General features: G+C 37.3%; 1 protein-coding gene across 3 annotated transcripts; it reads left to right on the plus strand.

The window, feature by feature from the left end:
• Window positions 1–810: 810 nt before the first annotated feature.
• Window positions 811–16700, plus strand: LOC101854193. Of its 3 annotated transcripts, none has more exons than XM_035971867.1 (9): window positions 811–971; window positions 2384–2496; window positions 3622–3668; window positions 6849–6863; window positions 11328–11492; window positions 12365–12431; window positions 13425–13532; window positions 14224–14307; window positions 15438–16700. In XM_035971867.1, the coding sequence occupies exons 2-9, from the start codon at window positions 2425–2427 to the stop codon at window positions 16065–16067; spliced, it is 1188 nt and encodes a 395-aa protein (XP_035827760.1). In that variant the 5' UTR covers window positions 811–971; window positions 2384–2424; the 3' UTR covers window positions 16068–16700. The 3 variants fall into 3 exon arrangements, with proteins under 3 accessions (XP_035827760.1, XP_012942399.1, XP_035827761.1); XM_013086945.2 differs by having other exon boundaries at window positions 812–990; XM_035971868.1 differs by lacking the exon at window positions 6849–6863 and having other exon boundaries at window positions 815–990.
• The last annotated feature ends 2825 nt before the right edge of the window (window positions 16701–19525 follow it).

A 19525-nucleotide genomic window follows, 5' to 3' on the forward strand; every position in this document is an offset into this window, starting at 1 on the left:
TATTATTATATGTACTTGTATTATGCCCGCGCAGGCTAGCACATTCAATCGTTCTTTTATATTAGCCCAGGGAGGGCTACATGAATAGCCTACACTTCGCCCATTTAACATTTCGCTACAACTTAATCTCTCATGCTTGTCTGTGTGAACATACGTGGTTATTAACATACGTGCGGTATTGGGAGTTTGTGCGCTCATGTATGAGTGTCTGTACCTGCGTACATAGGTGCGTAAGCGCACGCAGAATTGTGATAGACGAGGGAGTGAATTTGTTTTGCTCCATGCTGCAGGTCCTGCGTTAAGATAAATGAAATGATGTACAAACAGGAGAGAGAAGATTATAGCGGGTGCAATAAAAGATAATATCAATAAGTAATACACCAGAGACAGTAAGTTACATTGTCTCTGGTAGTATCCTAGAAATATTTTGTCTCTCGCTTTGTGGGGTCATGTGCAAGTGTTTTTGACTTTGTGTTTGATTATTGGCGCTTTTTAAATACTGCACGCGACGTAATCGAAAGGGTGAATTGTTGTTAGTTTTTAGATTTATTTATTTATGTATTGTTTTCTTTTTTTGGGTGGGGGGGGGGTAGAAAAGCACAGCGTTTTGGAAAAGCATGACGACCTGAATTGACATTTATTATTTTTTTTGGGAAGTTTGACTTACCGTACTTACAATTATTCTCAGTAATAATTAGTACTAGGGCTTAAAACCATTCAGCAAGCGAGTGGCTCATCTTCGACGTTATTCCTTGATTCAGTTTTGGGGTTTTTTTTTACCAAGTACAAATCCTTCATTATTTTGTTATTGTTTCGATTGACTTGTCTTTTTTATATTTTAGTCTTTCGATTTTTTATTTCGTTTCAGTCAGAACACTTTTTTAATTCGTGATGTGTACAATTCTCCGGAAGTGTAAACGCGTCCGCATCAACATAAACAAAATGCTTCAGCAGGAGACGTAACATACATGGTCGGTGCCGAAAATTTAGGTAGCTCTATTTGAACTTCTTACACTGTCTTATTTACTAAAATTGTCTTATTTATTACTATAGATTCACTATATCTAGATTCTATGTCTGTCTTTTTTCTCATCACTTTTTTCTTTCGAATGTGAAATCGAGATCGATGGAAAAAAATGTTCGTAATTCTGAGTATCATTCATCAATTCATCATTGTGATAATCGTACACAACTATACAATGACAAATTAATACAGGGACAATTCATATTCAATAATGTCAATGATATGACGACATAACTCTTGCTAACTTTAACTACTAGATCTATATTGTCAAGGTCTACTAACCCATTGTCATTGGTGTCATCATTGTCCTAGACGAAGATTAACACTGGATTCTACGTCTACTGCTAGAGTAGAGATCTAGACTTAGACTTAGACATTCATCAATTATGGATTGGTGGAGCAGCCAACAGTTGAACTGTGAATTACTGACTACTAATTTAGGAAGATAAGAATAAAACTGTCAGCAATTGTTTACTTTCTCGCATTTAATTCCGGCCACACCTAGATGTTTGATCTAATCTAGATTAGATCTAGACGAAACTCTATGCATCCCCTACTCACTGGATTATATTCAAAACTTTGCGCTGGAAGAGTTAATAATATGTGAACCACGGCGCCCGATTTCGTCATTTGCTACCTATCAATATACTGGCTTAGGACTAGGCCTGCCGTACTGATTGTGATGGCCATTGAGTATAGTATCATAGAGTTCAGAGTGGTCGCTTGTTACGGCTACAGAAGTCTTCCCCTGGAATTAAACGCAGAAAGTAGCCTCTAAACAATTACCAAACTGTCAACCTTAATCAATGGACATCTCAATGGTCAACTGCTGACTACTACTTGTTAGTGAATGACACTTTTGTTTAGGAAATTGGGACCTCTAAATTACTTACAGTAATCTAGTGTCGATGACTGACAACTGATAATAGATAACTGAGAGGAAGGAAGGGGGAAAGAGCATTTCATCTTCTTAGTCTGCCATACTGTCCCTTCAGGAAGATTTCCGTGAACAACCACTATGAAACACAGTAAAATAGTCAATAGAGGGTTAGGGTTTGGGGTAAGGATAGGGGTTGGGTCAGGGTTTGGGTTAGATCTCTTCTTTATTAGTATTAGTGTTTATTGGGGTGGTCGCTTGTTACAGAAGTCCTTAAACTGTCCCGTCTACTTTTATACCTCCATAACAAATGTTTCATTCAAAGATCAACCTAGAATTGTAACCTCCTCTACATATAGGTGGCATCTTATCATGTCTTTTAATGTTTGTTTAGTATTGACGAGCATTGAGTTTAAATATATGGTTCCTCTTGGACAAAAGTGGAACATTTTTAATGGATTATTCAAATGTTTCTATCGAAGGACAAGGTTGAATGATGGCAAGAATACCTGCTTGTCTCTGAATGCTGGAAAGCAAAGGACTTCGTGTAGAAGATTGTGGCCACATTGCCACCATGACACCAACTGTATGCAAGGTAAAATATTATATTAAATTAAATTGTAAAAACTTGTTATTTTCTGAAGTTAAACATTCATAGTTTCATTTAACTCTTAGAACTTTAAAAACTTAAAGATGATATTAAGATTTTTGTCTTTCACACTATTATATACACATTGTCAGCGTCATTCCACAATCACCTAGATCAATTTTTAAGAGTTCCAGGAAAGCTTGGGGGGGGGGGGTTCGAGTAAAGAAATCAACGAACATCTTAAAATGATCCTGTTTTATTTTGTTTTGTCCTTCGTAATTTTTAATTGAAAAACAATGAGTGCCCTTGTCATGATTCTGATATATGTGGCGCTCTGTTTCACAAAACTTTTAAAATATGATTAGGCACTAGAGTGGAATGACGCTGATGATATCTATGACTTTTCCTAAATATCTCTTGTCTCTGATTAAGATTTCTTAAATTATATGATTTTTTTAAAGCCTAAGCATTTAGGTTATAAGGTGGAGGCAACTGCAGGGGAAAATTGTTGGTGCATATATGTGTGCATATTGTATAGTTAAAAGAAATAGTTTTTCTCAGAGTTACTTGTCCTGTCAGAGGTCGTTGCAAATGGGGATCAAACACATCTTAGAGGTAAAAACCAGCCATAGCTCTTTCCATGTCTATTACCAAAGAACTTCTATACTATATGTTGTGTCAAGATGGTCCCTCAACTAATTGTGGTACCTTGACTGTATTAACATGGCAAGCTTATAGTTTTCTTGAATAGTCTTTACAACTGGAGGTTTACAGAGGTTGTTTTTATGGTATGGAGAGTTAGAAACTTATGGTTTATGTTTAGTCAACTACAATTAAATTATAAGAGTGATATAGAGAAAATTTTGTTGTTTACATCATTGCCTGTGACAGTACAGGCAAACTGACACAATAGGTAGAAGCACACTGTGCAGAGATCTTTGTTCAACTATTCTTAAATAGGCCCTAAATAATTTTTTAATGCCCCTTTACTTTTCTTTTTGTTTTCATCATTGCCTCTGGGGTTAAAGAGTTCTTGTGAAGCAGTGAGGCTGGGCTCTTTTGTAGTTCCAAAGATTTTAAAAAATAGTCTGGTAATAGAATAATGAATAATGTAATCATTTTTCTTCCCAGGAATGTGGCTGTAGATGTGACAGCTGCGGCAGTAGCACCACATCATAGTAAGTTGTCATTTTCTTTCCCTGCACATTTGCTCTTGTATGATTGACCTTGAGTTATATTTGCACTGAACATTTTGGTGTAGCTCAGTATCGTTGTCGTGTTGTGTAAGGGCTGTGCTTGTGCAGTTTCGTTTTTTGTTTGTTTGGGGTTTTTTTGTTGGTATTCCTCTTAATTTCGATGTTTTCAAAATTTATATTTTTTAGAATGTGTATGTTTTTGGTATGCTATAACGATTGAACAGTTTATTTGCTATTTGAAAGACATATCATGTACAAAAATGTTGCATCTTTTTCCTTTGGCTTTATGTGTCCTGTTCTTGTCCATTTTGAACTTATGGAAAGAAAATTTTTAAAGATACACAAATCAATTGAATATATATTTATTATGGGGGTTTTTTTTAACTGTTTCTCTTCACATTTACATACATGTAACTTTATCACCTGTCTTGGCTAAAAGTAAAAGTAGAATTTTCCTTTTTGCCTGTATGTGAATTTGTTGACCCCATTCAAGTTTCATGTTTGTTTGTGTACATTCCATACCCTCATGAGTGCAGCTACATCTGACAGTTTCTACTTCCTCACATGATCATTATGTTGAACCCTTTTTCTTTTGAAAATATGCTCAAGTTTGCTTGAGAAATATCCTTTATCTAAAAAAAAAACCTGCTCACGCTTATCAGATGTTAATCTTTGCCGTTTCGAAGGTCTCTTAGACTGGAATAAAGATTTTTAATTGCCTGTTCTTTCGCAAATATACTTTGATCCTTGCTTTTCACCGCCATTATATTTTCTTTAGAGATCTTAACCGTTCAAGGAGCTAATAAGGAAGGTAACAATATGCTACACATGAAACCTTGAAACAAATCATCTGTCTTTTGCTATAAACTGCCATTTTGATCTAAGTATAGCTGACATTTAAGTTGATTGTGTTTGCGGTTTCAGTAACAGGAACTTCTATTGCACTGGTGCCATACTAAATTTTCATACATCATAACTTTATGTAATTTCCACAAGACTTATCTAATCATTTGTATGCTTACTTTGATCATTGTTTTTTCCTGAAGACACAATCATATTTTAAGATGTTTTTATCATGTTAGTGCTTTTCCATAGTGAAAACAAGAACTTGAAATGCTTCTTTTGACTTTGAATTTGACAAGGTTGAAATTTGGAGTCTGCTGTGATTGTGACCATGTACCTGTCTTGTGTAAAAAACAGATAAATTCAGAAATTAAAAAGTCAAAAGAACCAACATAGTTTAAAATAAATCTGTAAATACAAATCAAGAATTGAGAGAGCTTTTCTTTTTTGTGTGAGAAATAAATTCAAACTCTGGAAAACATTACGTGAAAACATCCACTCGAGATGTAGAAAAACATGTGAATAGTGGATGTTCAAGTACATTTAAAAATTAATGGACAAGAGAAATGAAATGAAAGGAACAGAAATGTGGTAGTTGGAGACAGTGGAAAATTTCAATGGAAAAGATACTAATAACTGACAAAAAAGGGTCAGGTGAACACTTTTGTCTGATTTATGAAAATGATTTATATTTTACTGAATTTAAAGAAGTTTTGTTAAAAAAGAAAAGAGAAATATAACCACCAGATACAGAGATTATTGTCTTGTTAAATGTGCTTTTCCCTCTTTTCTTGCTGTCCATTCCTGTGGGTAGGTTCTGCACTGAGCTTTCCAAAAGACGTATAGGTTTATCTTTTTTCTCTTTTTTTGGGGGGGGGGGGTAATTGTTTTACAGCGCTCGCAACTGCATAAAGTCATATGAGCACATGGGATACATTAAGCATTTGCTGTTTGGTAGGAACTATTTTTTAATTTTGCCTGGATGCCGACCACAGCAGACTCTTATCGAATTTAGGACCACCGAGGGATCTTTAACGTGCACAAATTGTACACAAGACCTCCGAGATTTTTTTGCCATTATCGGAGAAGGCTAAGTGGTAGATCTTACTACCCTGAGACCAGGGGTGTGGCTGAAAGACAGCAGTGAGAAGGAGCGAAGGAGTAGCTGTAGAAAAGCAGCAGAAAGAATCAGGAGCTCAGAGGAGGGGGGGGGGATGAGGCAGGAAGTGGCCACGTAAGCAGATGACAGAACATGATCGGAGAGCAAGAAAAGAGATGAAAGGAGAATATTTTTAGAGAAGAAAATTTTCCTTCACTGTCAGGTTTCAAATCGGAGACCTATTGAATGAAAAGTGAACCCCATACCTCTAGACCATTAGAGCCCCGAGGGTCAGTCTTTATATGTGACACGACGCAGTGGAATCAGGCGCTCGTCAATTTTTGGGCATGTGGGATTATGGGATTATCGGTATCATCTTAACTCTTTAAGTCCTGAGTTTTTTCCACAGTTTCCCGGAGTTTAAATATTTTATTCTACAGTCACCAAAACCTGGTGCACAATGTCTCATTATAACCCAAAAAGCTTGCCTCCAACTTCTAAAAACGGTAACAAAGGCTCAGTCATTACCAAAAAAAACTTTGTTCGGGAATAGTTCCGAAAAAGAAGCAAAAACTAGCACTAAATAAAACGAAACAGTTGTCACTAGTACTGGACGCTCCCAGAGTCCGATGGGGAACAGGGTTATTACCGCCGGCGTCCGATGGGGTTCAAAGAGTTAAAGCCTGTTCATTTCCCTTTCTTTGGATGCAAAAATATCCATCTACGTTAAATAGAAGTCGAAATATTTGCGATTGAAGGGCGTCAGGGTCGTCTGGTTTTAGAGGTAAAACTAGCGAGAAAATGGCCGCCAAAGTTTGGTAACTTACATAACCTGAGAGTCCTTGGAATATGAAAAATTACATTTTTGTGTGTTTTTAATCAATGTTTTTCAGTGAAATCCACACAAAATGTGTTTTTAATGGACATGAAAGGTGTTGAGCCAAAAATAAGACTTGGAAAAAAATTTGCCCACCGGCCAAAAAAATTGCTGATTTCTTTGATTTCATTATTTTGACGAGCACATGATTTCACCATGCTACCTCACATATTAATCTATATATATGTATTATATAATGCAGCTATATTATATATATACATATACATGTTTTTTTCTTATTACTCATTGAACAAATGATAAGAATTCAAAAGTAATGAGTGATTATATCTGAAAAGATTTTCTTTGAAATTGTATCATGTAAGAACTTGTTTCCTGTCTTCAGCTCAAAAGGCACAAGGTGAGAGAAAGTCACATTAATGGGTGCTTTCCTTTTTCATATTACAGCTTGTAGTATGTATGTAACAATCAGAATTTTAGAGCAAGTTGTAGCGATAGCTTGATGTGCACAGCTGTTTTGCCAAGGGATTAATCTCTGCTTTATTCTTATCCTGTCTTTGTTACTACATGTGACCATATAAAGTTAACTGATTATTTGCTGGCTTGAAGTAATTTGATGTAGCCCTATGTATGGAATGTGGTGCTGTGATGTTGAGAGAGTTGGGTTATTTTGTTAGGGACAAGTATTTCTGCTAATTGAGTTATAAGTAGTAACATTTGCCAGCTGTTCCTTTGTTCTTTTCTATACCTTGCCTTTTTCCACCTTTACTCTCCCACCTGTCCTATCTTTGTCTGATAGTCTGTCCTGCTCTCTCTTTATTTCTTGCTCTCTCTCACTCTCTCTCTCTCTCTCTCTCTCTCTCTCTCTCTCTCTCTCTCTCTCTCTCTCTTTGTGCATTTACTGTGCCCTCCCTGTTTTATCTATTTCTGGAAGCTGGAGGGCACTTGTTCCACAAATGGTCAAGTCAAATTTGAAACTGGATCTTGGACTGGAGCTATTTTTTCTCAGTGTTCACGGAAGTTATCACTGGAAAATCCTCTAGTGTAGTGTCTTGGCATTGTTGCCATTAGTGTCAGCTCTGTTACTCTCTGATCCCATGCAGAACTCACTTGATAAACATGTCTTATTTTTTGCAGCTCTGCACACCAAATAAATGTATTGCACTCATTTCTTTCATTGCACAAGTTTATTGCCTTTTTCAGTAATCAGATTTATATCGGCAATATGATAATACATGTAATATGACGAATGTGTTTGTGGCAAGTACTTGCCAGCGGAGCAACAGCATCGTTTAGCTTTGCTGTGGTCTCTCCAAGCACTGAGTTAATGTCTCTGTCTTAGCTGTTGCTATGAATTCTATCTATTAAATTGCAATGGGCAGTCCTAGGATCTTCCCAAAGTTAATGTTTTGTTTTTTCCAAGGTATGAAATGTAAGCTCTAGATGTCTAATTGAATTGCCTTTTACATTGATTCACTAGATTTCTAATTGAATTGCCTTTTACATTGATTATGTGAAAAGCATGCCAATCAAACGTGTTTTTGTGGTGTGGGAATGTTCAGAATTTTCTAATTTGTTTTGTTTTGTTTTTTCCTTTCATAATAATATCTATGAACTGCTTTTGTCCCCTTTCAATTGTGTGAAACTAAGATACTGTTGGCCAATATTTTTTTTGTGAGTTGATTTTTCAGCAACTGCTGTATGGATGCTACATTGGTTAGATTGTTTCTGCATGCAGTATCATCTTGTGATTCTGTTGCTGGATGAAGAAATGCTTTCCTGTTCTCTGGTGTCAGATATGGCACATGAGTCAGGGACTTTCTCTGTGGACTGCATTCTGAACAGCCGATTTTGTAGTTTCCACTTTTTTTAACCTTTGCCTTGATTTGTTAGTAATGTTTTAAATGGTTTTGGTCGAGAGAATCTTCCCCTTTTTCTAAGTCCATCCGGGGTGGTTGTTTGGTGGGTGCTCTGATGATTTCTATTCAGTCTTCATTTCAACGTTTGTTATAGACATGTACAGTTCCTTGTGAAATGTGTCCATTATAACATTCAATCTCTGTTTAATGGGTTCTCAGAAACAACTCTCTTCTATGGTTCAAAATCAATGTTGAAAACTCTTGATCTGTTCATATTTACTTTCGTGACCTGTTGATATTTATTGGTCACACATTAGATTTGTTCCAACTGATATGCCTTTATAATGTGAATTTTTTTTTTCATGCTAGATATTTCAGTTCTAGCACTGTGAACAAGCCTATAATAAGGTAAAAACCAGAGGGTCTGCTTCAGTCATGGGTCATGAGGTTATGTCCCTCTCAGGTTATGCAAATCTGCAAGAGGATTTTATCTATGAATGCTTGTCTTAATGGACGCAGCCTGTGGGTGAATAAGCTTCCTACTTTTGAACTCGTTGTAAATCTTGAAAATTTAATACATGAGAGTCTTTTCATTTTATAGCTATAGCTTCCTAGGATCTCTTGATTTGTAACTGTTAATTGAAATTCATTCATTACTTTCTTTAGTACTCTGGCATTTTTGTAGTACAACTAGACAGGTAAAACGTATCTCAAATTATTTTGTTTGTTCGACTACTTTTACATCAAATACGTGAAGCTCAGACAGATATTCATGTATTTCTTGGATAGTGAGTGCAATTTTTTTCTTGTGTCTATCCTCTTTATAGATGTTCTTTTTTTTTACATTTACTTAAATGCACTATAGGTTTTCTAATTGTTTTACATTTTAAAGAACTATCAAAGCATTTACTGTGGGCTTCACATTTTGCTGGTTTTTCTAAAGCCTCTATTCTATGCTGTTGCAATTTCTGTCCTGCCTCTGAACATTTTAACATGGACTATTTTTTTAACTTCTCATGTCCTGTTAACACATTTGACTGTGACATACTCCATTACTTTTACCCAATAAAATCCTGTTGTTATATGCTGCAAGTATAATCCCAGACTAGAGTGCTTCTCCTTCTTTATCTCATTCATCTTTAAATAAATATCCCAGTCTCTAGTGCGAAGGTTGCTGTTCGCTGCAGGTCCTCAAGGCTCCCATAGAGTTTGGGGCTCCTTTCCTAGAGTTGATCCAGAACTTCCTCTAAAGTGCTTTATGCTATGGGCAGGCTTGGAAAATATGAGTTGCTGTTTGGCTGCCAGTCCCACATGGACACTGCACTAAGCTGTCAATCCTAACCTTTGTTTAGGGATGTATGGTGTTTCAGACAGTTATTGCCTGTTCTGAATTTTATCTGAACAACCTGCTAGAGCACTAAAAGTATTTTAGACAGAGCACAACCATAGAAATTTAGTGGTTTTGTTTACCTCAAAAGAAGTACATGTAGTGGGCCCATAATATCACTTATTTCATTAATTATGTTTGTTCGCATAAAACTTGCACTTTTGTATGTGGTGTAGAAGATAGGTGCTTCACTATGGCATGCTAAAGACCCAAGTTCGATTCATGCTTGATAAGATAAAGTAATCGGTCTCTTCTCTTGGAAGCTGTATCCCTGGCAGCATGGGTTGGCCTTGACAGGCAAGGTAGAAACCCGCCTCCTAGCTTATCCAAATTGTGTCTACATGGGCAGAAAAACACCTCCTTAAAAAGAAAAAGTCTATAAAAATACAAAACTCTCCATGTTAGGGTTGGGGAAACTCCCTGAATAAAGTAGTCTATGCATATGCACTAGCCATGAAAAAAGTATTTACTAAAGAAGTATCTCTGGAAAGTCACCAGCAACTTGGCAGCCAATTTTTAATTCAATTCACTGAAAAGTGATCAAATATTTATGGTTAAGGTCACCATACAGCACCTACTTTTTTGCTGCTTTTTTTGGTCTGTAAGCTTGCTCTGCCAAGACTCCAGACTGTCGAAAAAGAAACAGTGCTCTTTGAAAGTGTCATGCAGCAATCCGTTATATGTGGAAATAGGTTTCCCAAGCGCAAACGAGAATAAGAAAATAGTAAAAACTCCAGCTCTATTTTTTTCATTTTGTATTTATGCTTTGTGCACATAAATGTATTTATCCTTACTGCTTTGCCCTTTCATCATGAAAAATATGATACACTCCAAATTTCCCATATTTGTATGTCTATGTTTTCTTCCCTGTCAACGACAACTATGATGGTACCGTGGAGAACTGCTGATAGAACGATTGACATTTTGATCTTTTTCCAACCATTTAAACCATGACTTTCAGGGGATGCAACTTGTCTGGATGTTTCCAGAAGTCTGCACCTTTTGTTTCTTTTGTGACTTTTGTTGTTTTTGCTTGTTATAGTATATGTATACAATCCAGTATGTTCCAGAAGCAGGTGGTCATTTTGCACCTTAATGTGGTCTGCTCCTGCTTCTTTCAGTGTCAATCTTGTCTTCATCCTGTTCCTGGCAGAATCTAGCCTTTGCCATGCTGACTTGCAGTAAATCACATCTGATCAGTAAATCCCAGGACACCTACTTCTACATTTTGATCGACCTGCTTGTTTCATATTTGTCTCTTGTCACTCAACTCATACATATCTGTATTTATCAAGCTTTTCCCATTCTCTCTGGTGTGATTTCTCCTTCTTTCTTATCAGATGCCTATCATCCTTATCTCTACTCCTTCTAGTCTTTGTGGATGGTTGGCAGATGCTCTGGTGTGGTTGGTTCCTTCTTTCCTATCAATCAGCTATCATCCTTATCTCTCCTCCTTTTTTTGTGTGTGTATTTGTCACTTTCTTGTAATCCCTCTAATCTCGGGCACTTATATGACTATTTGTGTATCAAGTGTACTAAAACTCTTACCCAAAAAATACAAAAAACCGTTCTCTCTCTCTCTCTCGCTCTCTCTCTCCCTCCCATGATGTGCGTGCAGCCTGGACCTTCACCAACAGATAGCTGAGCTGCACAGCCAGCTGGGGCGTAGCGGCTCACACATTGGCAGCCTGGAACAGCAGCTGCGTGATATGCGCAGCAACACAGATTTTGATTTAAGCCGGACAAAGGATGAGCTGGCACGACTCCGGGAGAGATACGAGAGGTCAGTTAGATATAGTACTCTTTGAGGAATTAGATTCGAGTTTCCAGTTTTTGGAACTAAGCAAATTTTGTCAAAGGATGTAGGCATTGTGAAGTCCATGAAGATATCAGCAGAAAATCAACACAGCTGGAATTTATAGGTTTTCAACTGATACTTTTTTTCTTCAAGTTTAACATAACTTTTATTATTTCATGCTTAAAAATTGTACAAGCTCGACATACAAATGTAAGAAAGGTATTTCCACAGTGCCAAGATCCAAAAAGAAGGTAATTTTGTCAGTAGGCCTCCCATATGTGTGAAAAGATGGTTTTCAACTGATACTTTTTTTCTTCAAGTTTAACATGACTTTTATTATTTCATGCTTAAAAATTGTACAAGCTCGACATATAAATGTAAGAAAGGTATTTCCACAGTGCCAAGATCCAAAAAGAAGGTCATTTTGTCAGTAGGCCTCCCATATGTGTGAAAAGATGTTCATGCTATTAAAACTTAGTTTTTGGAAGTATGTAATATTGAATCAAAGAAGAGTTTTGTGTCTTGAAACTTGTTTGGATTTATCAAACAGTGTTTTGGTATTGAGATTGTTGATGAATGGAGGTCTCTTGTTCTTTCTAATTTAAAGCATTTGTGCTGGAATTATGTTTTCACTTTCATCAAAGTTGGAGACTTCTATTGTTTTGAAGATACATTTGAACGATAAGGGCAATAGCGTATGTCTAATTTTCCATATGAAGAATAATGAATGAAGTTTGAGTATAAGAAAAGAGGTGTGATAGCTAAACACATATATTACATTGGAATATAAGTATAAATACATGTTATCATACATATAATGTGCTGTTGCCATACCTTGCCATATTCTCTCTCTGCAGGCTGCTGGAGAGTCACAAGAAGATGCAGAAAATAAATCACGACCTGGAGGATAAACTCTTGAGACAGGTGGGTGGTGTCTTGCTGAGCCAAGATAGGTGGCTCAAGGATTCACAGGACAAATAAAGATCAGTGGATTGGAGGCCATTTTAGCTGACTGGGTGGTTTTATTGAAGAGAAGAAAATTGTTGGGGTGAGAGATCGAGCATGTATCTGATTCTTTACATTCACAATAATACTCTGAGATTATGTCAAAGACTGGGGCACCTTGACTTAGAACAGATGAGTTTTGATGCCTCTATATCTAAACATTCTTAAAAAGTCAAAACCCTTCTCCGGTATCTGGGCAATTCAAAACAAGAAGTAGGCTACTATTTCTGCACCTTTACACCCCTCTTTTATGTGAAGCTGGTTTTTTGTTTTGTTTTTAAATTTCCTGTGGTAGTGTCCACTTCATTCCTGTCCCTGTTGTGCTTTAGTTTCTGGTGTTGTTCTTACCGGAGCATGAAATAAGTCGGGTGGTTGTAGGGCACTCCTGATAGGTCCTACTTTTTTCCTTTCACTTTTGTTGTTTCTCTTTCCTACCCAACTTTTTCCAATCTCTAAGTGGCTATTATTGTGTCCATGTGCTTCACTTTTTAAAAATTGAATATATTTAGCTTCCTACCCACGTGGGCAGCTTCCCTGATGTAAATGATTAGTGGTAACAGGATGATTTTTCTTTGTGTCATTGTGTATTTAATGAAGTGCCCCCCAAAAGAAGCATAAAAAATAAAAATTTATGTGAATCATCTGTAAGAAAATGCAGTGTCGCTAAAACTTTATACTGCCTGTACCTGATATGACCTTTCAGATAATGCATGCTCACAGACATCCACACTCATAAACACACACTCACACTCACATACACACTGGTGTGTGCGTGCATGCACACACACACATACACACACACACACACACACACACACACACACACATACACACACAAGTAGAGAGTGAGAGATACTTTTTCTCAAAAATTAAACTGATGTGTAAAATCTGTATTTGTTGCTTTTTCATCAGGTGAGTCAGGCAGAATCGGAGAAGGTGTCTCTCCAACATGAGCTTTCCTCCATGATGCAGCGGCTGGTGGATGCACGTACCCTCATCACACACCTGGACGAGGATAATGTGAGTTGTGCCCCTGGTGTGCGTTAGTGCCTGTGTGTTTGCAAGTCTTGGATTTGCACCAATGTTTTTGATGACTAAAAATGTTTTGTTTTCTATCCATCTTTGAAAAAACAAAAAAAAATTTTCTTTTCACTTTTGTTCATGTACTTTTTTTTCACTTCTCATTTCGTCTTTCTTTTTCTTTCTTTTTTTTTTATTGTTCTCTTCTAATTACATGCTCATAGAATTAGAATATTTGAGTAGGTGTTTGAAGGGGGTTTTTTTGTGTGTGGTTATTTTTTTTTTCCGTCTGCTTTTCCCTGCACTTTACAACGGTTTTTCATTTCTATGTCTTTCTCTTTACTCAAACTAAACAAAGTTAAGAATATGTATTGTGGAATGGGTTAGAAGCACTTTTGAATCTTGAAAGATTTTTATGACATTCGGCCCTCAATTTAACACTTTATCTGAGAGGATCAGACCAATAGATAGATTAGAGACTTTCTAGAAATCCAATTTCCAGCGAACCGGCACACTTGGCTAAGGATCTTTACCACATTTATTCACTTAATATGTCTCTTTGGTCTTTTTCTGGGTGGGGGGGTTATGCACCATTCAAAGTAATGGCCATGATATTTTTAAGCACATTGTATGTTTTGCTATGAGAATGTGTCCTTATTACACTGAGTTTAGACATGTCTACATCATACAGGAGCGGTATCGTCAGGACTGCAATGTAGCGGTGCAATTGTTGCAGTGCAAACCTTCCAACTTTGTGTCACATAGGCTCAACACAGTAAGTCCTCTTGTTCAACATCAGTATGTCATGCAGATACTTGGGTATTTTGTGTTCAAGGCTGTAAGTCTTCTTTCGACTAGTGTCAGTATCTCTTGTAGATTAAAGTCTCATGACCAGGATATTTTGATATTTGGGTCTCAAGTGGCCAATTATTTAGTAAGTTCAGACACAACAAATGTCAAGCATACATCGGTGACTCAGCATTAAGGTGGGTGGTCACTGGGATGTTTCTTTGAGCAAGACACGAAAGGGCACTGCACAGTGGAGAACGGCAATGTCATTTTTCTAGTATATCTATGTTTCCGTTTGTACATTGTACGTATCTATGTATTTGTGGACCATATTTTATGTGTTACATCATTGTAAACCATTAGGAATGGAACTTTGTCTTTTGTTTATTTTTTAACTCAGTTATTGTGTAGAGGAAGAAAAATTAGTACACAAATGTTGGGTGAAGAAGAGGATTGGCTGCCTGTCTGAACTTTTTAGATCATGACACCTGCTTTGCACTCTCTGCTGTGTTATATACTGTCATGTGGCTGGTATTTATTTTAGCTGTTTTAGTTGTTTTTGTGTTCCTCTGAAAATGTGTGACATGTATTCAAGTGAAAATGAATGTGCTTGACCATTGAAATCACACCTCATCTTTGGTGTGCATATCTCTGACTGTTTGCTGATCCTTTTTCTTTATTTCCCAGTACCAGTCTCTCCAGATATCATGCATTACTGGTTTTTATCTGGGACCACATATCATATTCTTATGGTGGTGAATTTTTGTGTGTGGTTTTTAAAAAAATAATAAATCAGTATTTCTGTCACCAGTCATAGTATATGAAGGGGGCAAGGGAAAAACATGGGATATCACTTTTTGGGGATTTTGAGAAAAGCTAAAATGAAATACATGACAGCCCACATTTTGCTAAAGTATAATTAAATTTTCCAGGCCTGATATTGGGCGACTCATCAGGTTTTCTCCCTAGACGCTTCGATGGGGAAGAAGAGGTGTGTCAACACTTTCTGACCTATATCATAACTCAAATTATCCAAAAACTGACATAACTTGTTTGTTTTTCCCATTGCACTCTGAATGTGATTTAATTTCATAGCCTTTTCTGTGCCTGTTCCAGCTTCCCCTAGATCTTCAAGAGCGAGTGAAACAGTTGATGCCAAGGGAACAGCTTCTGGCTGCAGAGAATGCAGCCAACAACCCCCCAGAGGAGCCCCGACTCATGCGCATTCCCATCGCAACATTTCCGCCGACAGCCATGGTTTACTCTCTACAGCACAACACTGGCAACAAGATTTCAGGGTCAGAGAGTAAGGACATGAATGGAGGACACTCAGAGACCAGCTCAGGTCTCATTCCCACATCTCTTATTGCTCGGGTGTTAAACCAACCCCGACCACATCGGGCTATCCCGCGGGTCTACCTGTGTACTTCCTGTCGGCGGGACGTGGGCCATGAGGATGTAGGCTGTCAGGTAGACTTCTTGTCCCGCGGCACACGGCCTGTGGAGATCACACCCCTGCCAGCCGGATCGGAACGGGTAGCGAGTCTGATACAGTCTCCTCTCGCTAACACGATTCCAGCAGACGCTCGTGGCTGGCACAGCAATCGCAAGGAAAATAGCAAGGGTCATGGTCACTTTGTGTACACGAATGGTCATCCTGGTCATTCCGGCAGTGTCCACAACATCCCTCATCCTCCCAGTCGAGAGCATTGCCTCAGCACCAGCTCTACAGAGACGGAACTTTAGCCTCAACCTAACCCACCCTCCCCTTCCCTGTCTCTTCCCGACTCATCCCTTCTCCCGTCCAGATCAATCCCTTAATTTATTCACAATGTTGCCTGAGCTGGTGTGTCGTGCTAGCCCATACTATTGGCTCGGAGGGCCAATTGTCTTCCACTGATCTGAGGGAGGTCCTGGTGCATTTTATGGAACTGTGGGAGTTTTCACACAGATATACCCTTTCTTCACAGAGCATTACTATCGGAATAAACTTTATCTAGAGGGAGTACCTATTGTTTAATATATGTTTTAGTTTCAATTGCCAGTTATTTTCATTTTGATGACAGGTTGAAATGAGAGCTAGTGATCTTATATTTTTAATTTTGTTGGATTTTTCTTTTTCTCTTTTTTTTTTTTTTGGTTCATACGCGTGGGAACTGCCATAATGTAATCTCATTTATTTTTCATTTTCCATTAATTGTTTGTATTATAATTTTGTCTTTTTGTCTTGTCACTGTAATTCTTCAAGACTTCCACTTCCATTTACATAGTGATAAAGTCACCTATTTGCATGGTGCTCTTTCCACCAACATGTGCATTTGTCAGGACCAGCATAATTTTTTTTATTGAAAATCCAATCTTTTAAAGAAAAGATAAAAATGCATTGTTCACAGGACAGATGAAGTATTGGTGCTTTAGTAATATCTTTTGCAATAATATTTGCTGGTTACAATGAGTCATTTATTTTATATTTAATTCATGGATGAATGGTATTATTGTCATGACTGTTCAGAGCTTGTCATTTTAATCCTTTACTTCTTTGAAGTGTACTTTCCATAAATTAATAGCTCTCCTTTGGGGGGGGGATGCAGGACACGGGCTGCCGCGGTCTCTTTCTCTGTTGACAATGTTTCAGAATCTATAAGGAGGGTCTCGTGGTCTTGAGGTTCTACCTCTGTAATATCGAGCTCTGGACTTGGAAATAATAATAATAAATATCACATCTTAAAAATTAATCAACAAGTGCGTACGTAAAACAACGTATTATACATATAATATAAATGCATATGTGTAAAATTTTATATGAGAAAAATAGTCTCGCAGTGAAGTTGAAAATGTGTTCACTAAAAAATACAAGGCAATAAAAATTCACGAACGGTCACAATAAGTTGAAACGTGAGTAACTAGAAACATTCATTAAAACATTAATTCTATCATCATCATCATCATCATCATCATCATCATCAATGCCTTTCACCCCTGGCAGGGTATAGGCCACATACAAGCTCCTTCCATTTATCTCTGTCCTGAGCCATCCTTCCAAGCTCGTTCCAAGTGAGCTTCATTTCTCTCATGTCCCTTTCCACGCATCTCCTCCATGTTTCCCATGGCCTATCCCTGCCTCGTGCTCCCTGTGGGTTCCCCTGCAGTGACTGTCTTGTGATGTTTCCACTGGGCTTTCTTAAGGTGTGTCCCATCCATCGCCACTTTCTTAGTCCTATTTCTACTTCTATATATCCATCATTAATTCTATACAGATAGAAAAACATTTCCGTTCTCTCTCTCTCTCTCTCTCTCTCTCTCTCTCTCTCTCTCTCTCTCTCTCTCTTTCTCTCTCTCTCTCTCTCCCCCTCTCTCTCTCTCTCTCCCCCTCTCTCTCTCTCTCTCCCCCTCTCTCTTTTCTCTCCCTATCTCTCTCTCCTTTTCTCTCTCTCATTCTCACACGCTATTTCTTCAGTCTCACAGTCTGGCATACACATGCATATATATCACAGTACATCATTATGACAGGTATGCTTTTGTGAATAAAAAATGCTTCAGCTGATTTTTTAAAATGGAAATTGTTGGGGCAGATCTTATTTTATATGGGAGTTTGTTCCATACCTGGGGACCAAAGAATAAAAAGGAACGCTCGCCGTATGTTTTGTAATTTTGTTTTGGAGTTTTAAGAATTAGATTATCAGAGGCTGATCTAAGGGCTCTAGGTGGATGATATAATTCCAGGAATGTTTTAAGATAAAAAGGTGCACTATCATTTATACATTTAAAACAGAGAACGGCAGTTTTGTATTTGATCATTTCTTTTATTGGCAGCCAGTGTAGTTCTTTCAGAATTGGTGTTACGTGCGCTGATTTCTTTTGTTTCATTATCAATTTTGCTGCTTGATTTTGGAGTACTTGTAACTTTGATAGTTTTTCGGATGTCAAACCGGACAAAATAGCATTACAGGATTCTAACTTTGATAAAATGAGTGTTGTTACAAGTGTCTTGGCTGCTGCTTTAGTTAAATAATTTTGTACACTGCCAATTTTCTTAAGCTGAAAGTAAATACTTTTGCTGAGCTGGCTAATTTGGGAGGACATAGACATATCATAATCCAACTGAACCCCTAGATTTTTAAGACTTCTTTTTGAACAAATGGTATGGTTATTAATATCAATTAGTAGCTCTGGGAGATTTTTAATGGCTTTTGTATTTCCACTCAACATTATTTCCGTCTTGTCATCATTTAGTTTCAATTTATTGCTGGTCATCCATATTTTTAAATCTCTAGTACATTGTTCAGTAGAGTCGACTAAAAGTGGTATTTGATCGAAATCAATAGACTTATAAATTTGAGTGTCATCAGCATAAAGATGGTAATTCATGCCATATTGTTTTAAAATATCAGCAATAGGTTGTGTATACATTGTAAACAAGACAGGTCCAAGAACAGACCCCTGAGGAACACCACATTTAAGCAAAACATTATTAGAACATGAACATGTGTTTCCAACCACAACTGCTTGTGTTCGATCCTTAAAATATGACCCAAACCATCGCAGGACAGTACCCTTTATGCCAAAAGTAGTATTTAATCTCTCGAGTAAAATGTCATGATCAATGGTATCGAATGCACCCAAAAGGTCCAAAAGAGTAAGAAGACATACCTTTTTTTCATCAATATATTTTAAAACATCAGTAAAATAGGTTTATTAGATCTAGAGCTATCCCTTTCATTGTCACTGGCTTTAGATTGATTGGAGTTTGTGTTATTGTTATCAAGAATTATATTTCAATCGACATTAGACTCTGAAGAATCATTATTTTCACTGTTTACAGTGGCTTGCTTAACATTTATTTTTTTCCCCTTTCTTGATGATTCGAATGCCATGGTCAGCTTGTTGTTTTTGTATTGTTGCTTTTTGGTGGGGTTTGTTACATCTTTAAAGCTTTGAAAACCAACATAAAGGCACCCAGGAAACTGCTTTCTTATGCACTTTTTTCCGAGCTCATGTAAGTCTACTTCTTTTTTAACTTCCTATTATTCTGTGGAAAGCTGGACTGGACAAGAGAGAAACAACTCTTCTTTGTTAGAAAGATTAGAAAGGATTACCCTCAACGTCTACAGAGTGGATGAGCCACTGTAGTGTCACAAATTCAGCGTCAAGTCAGTAGATGTGCTGACTTTCAAGAGTTAAAGTAACCTCTTCATGGTTTACCC

This window comes from Aplysia californica, unplaced genomic scaffold (assembly GCF_000002075.1).
Source record: "Aplysia californica isolate F4 #8 unplaced genomic scaffold, AplCal3.0 scaffold00524, whole genome shotgun sequence".
Lineage (NCBI taxonomy): Eukaryota > Metazoa > Mollusca > Gastropoda > Aplysiida > Aplysiidae > Aplysia > Aplysia californica.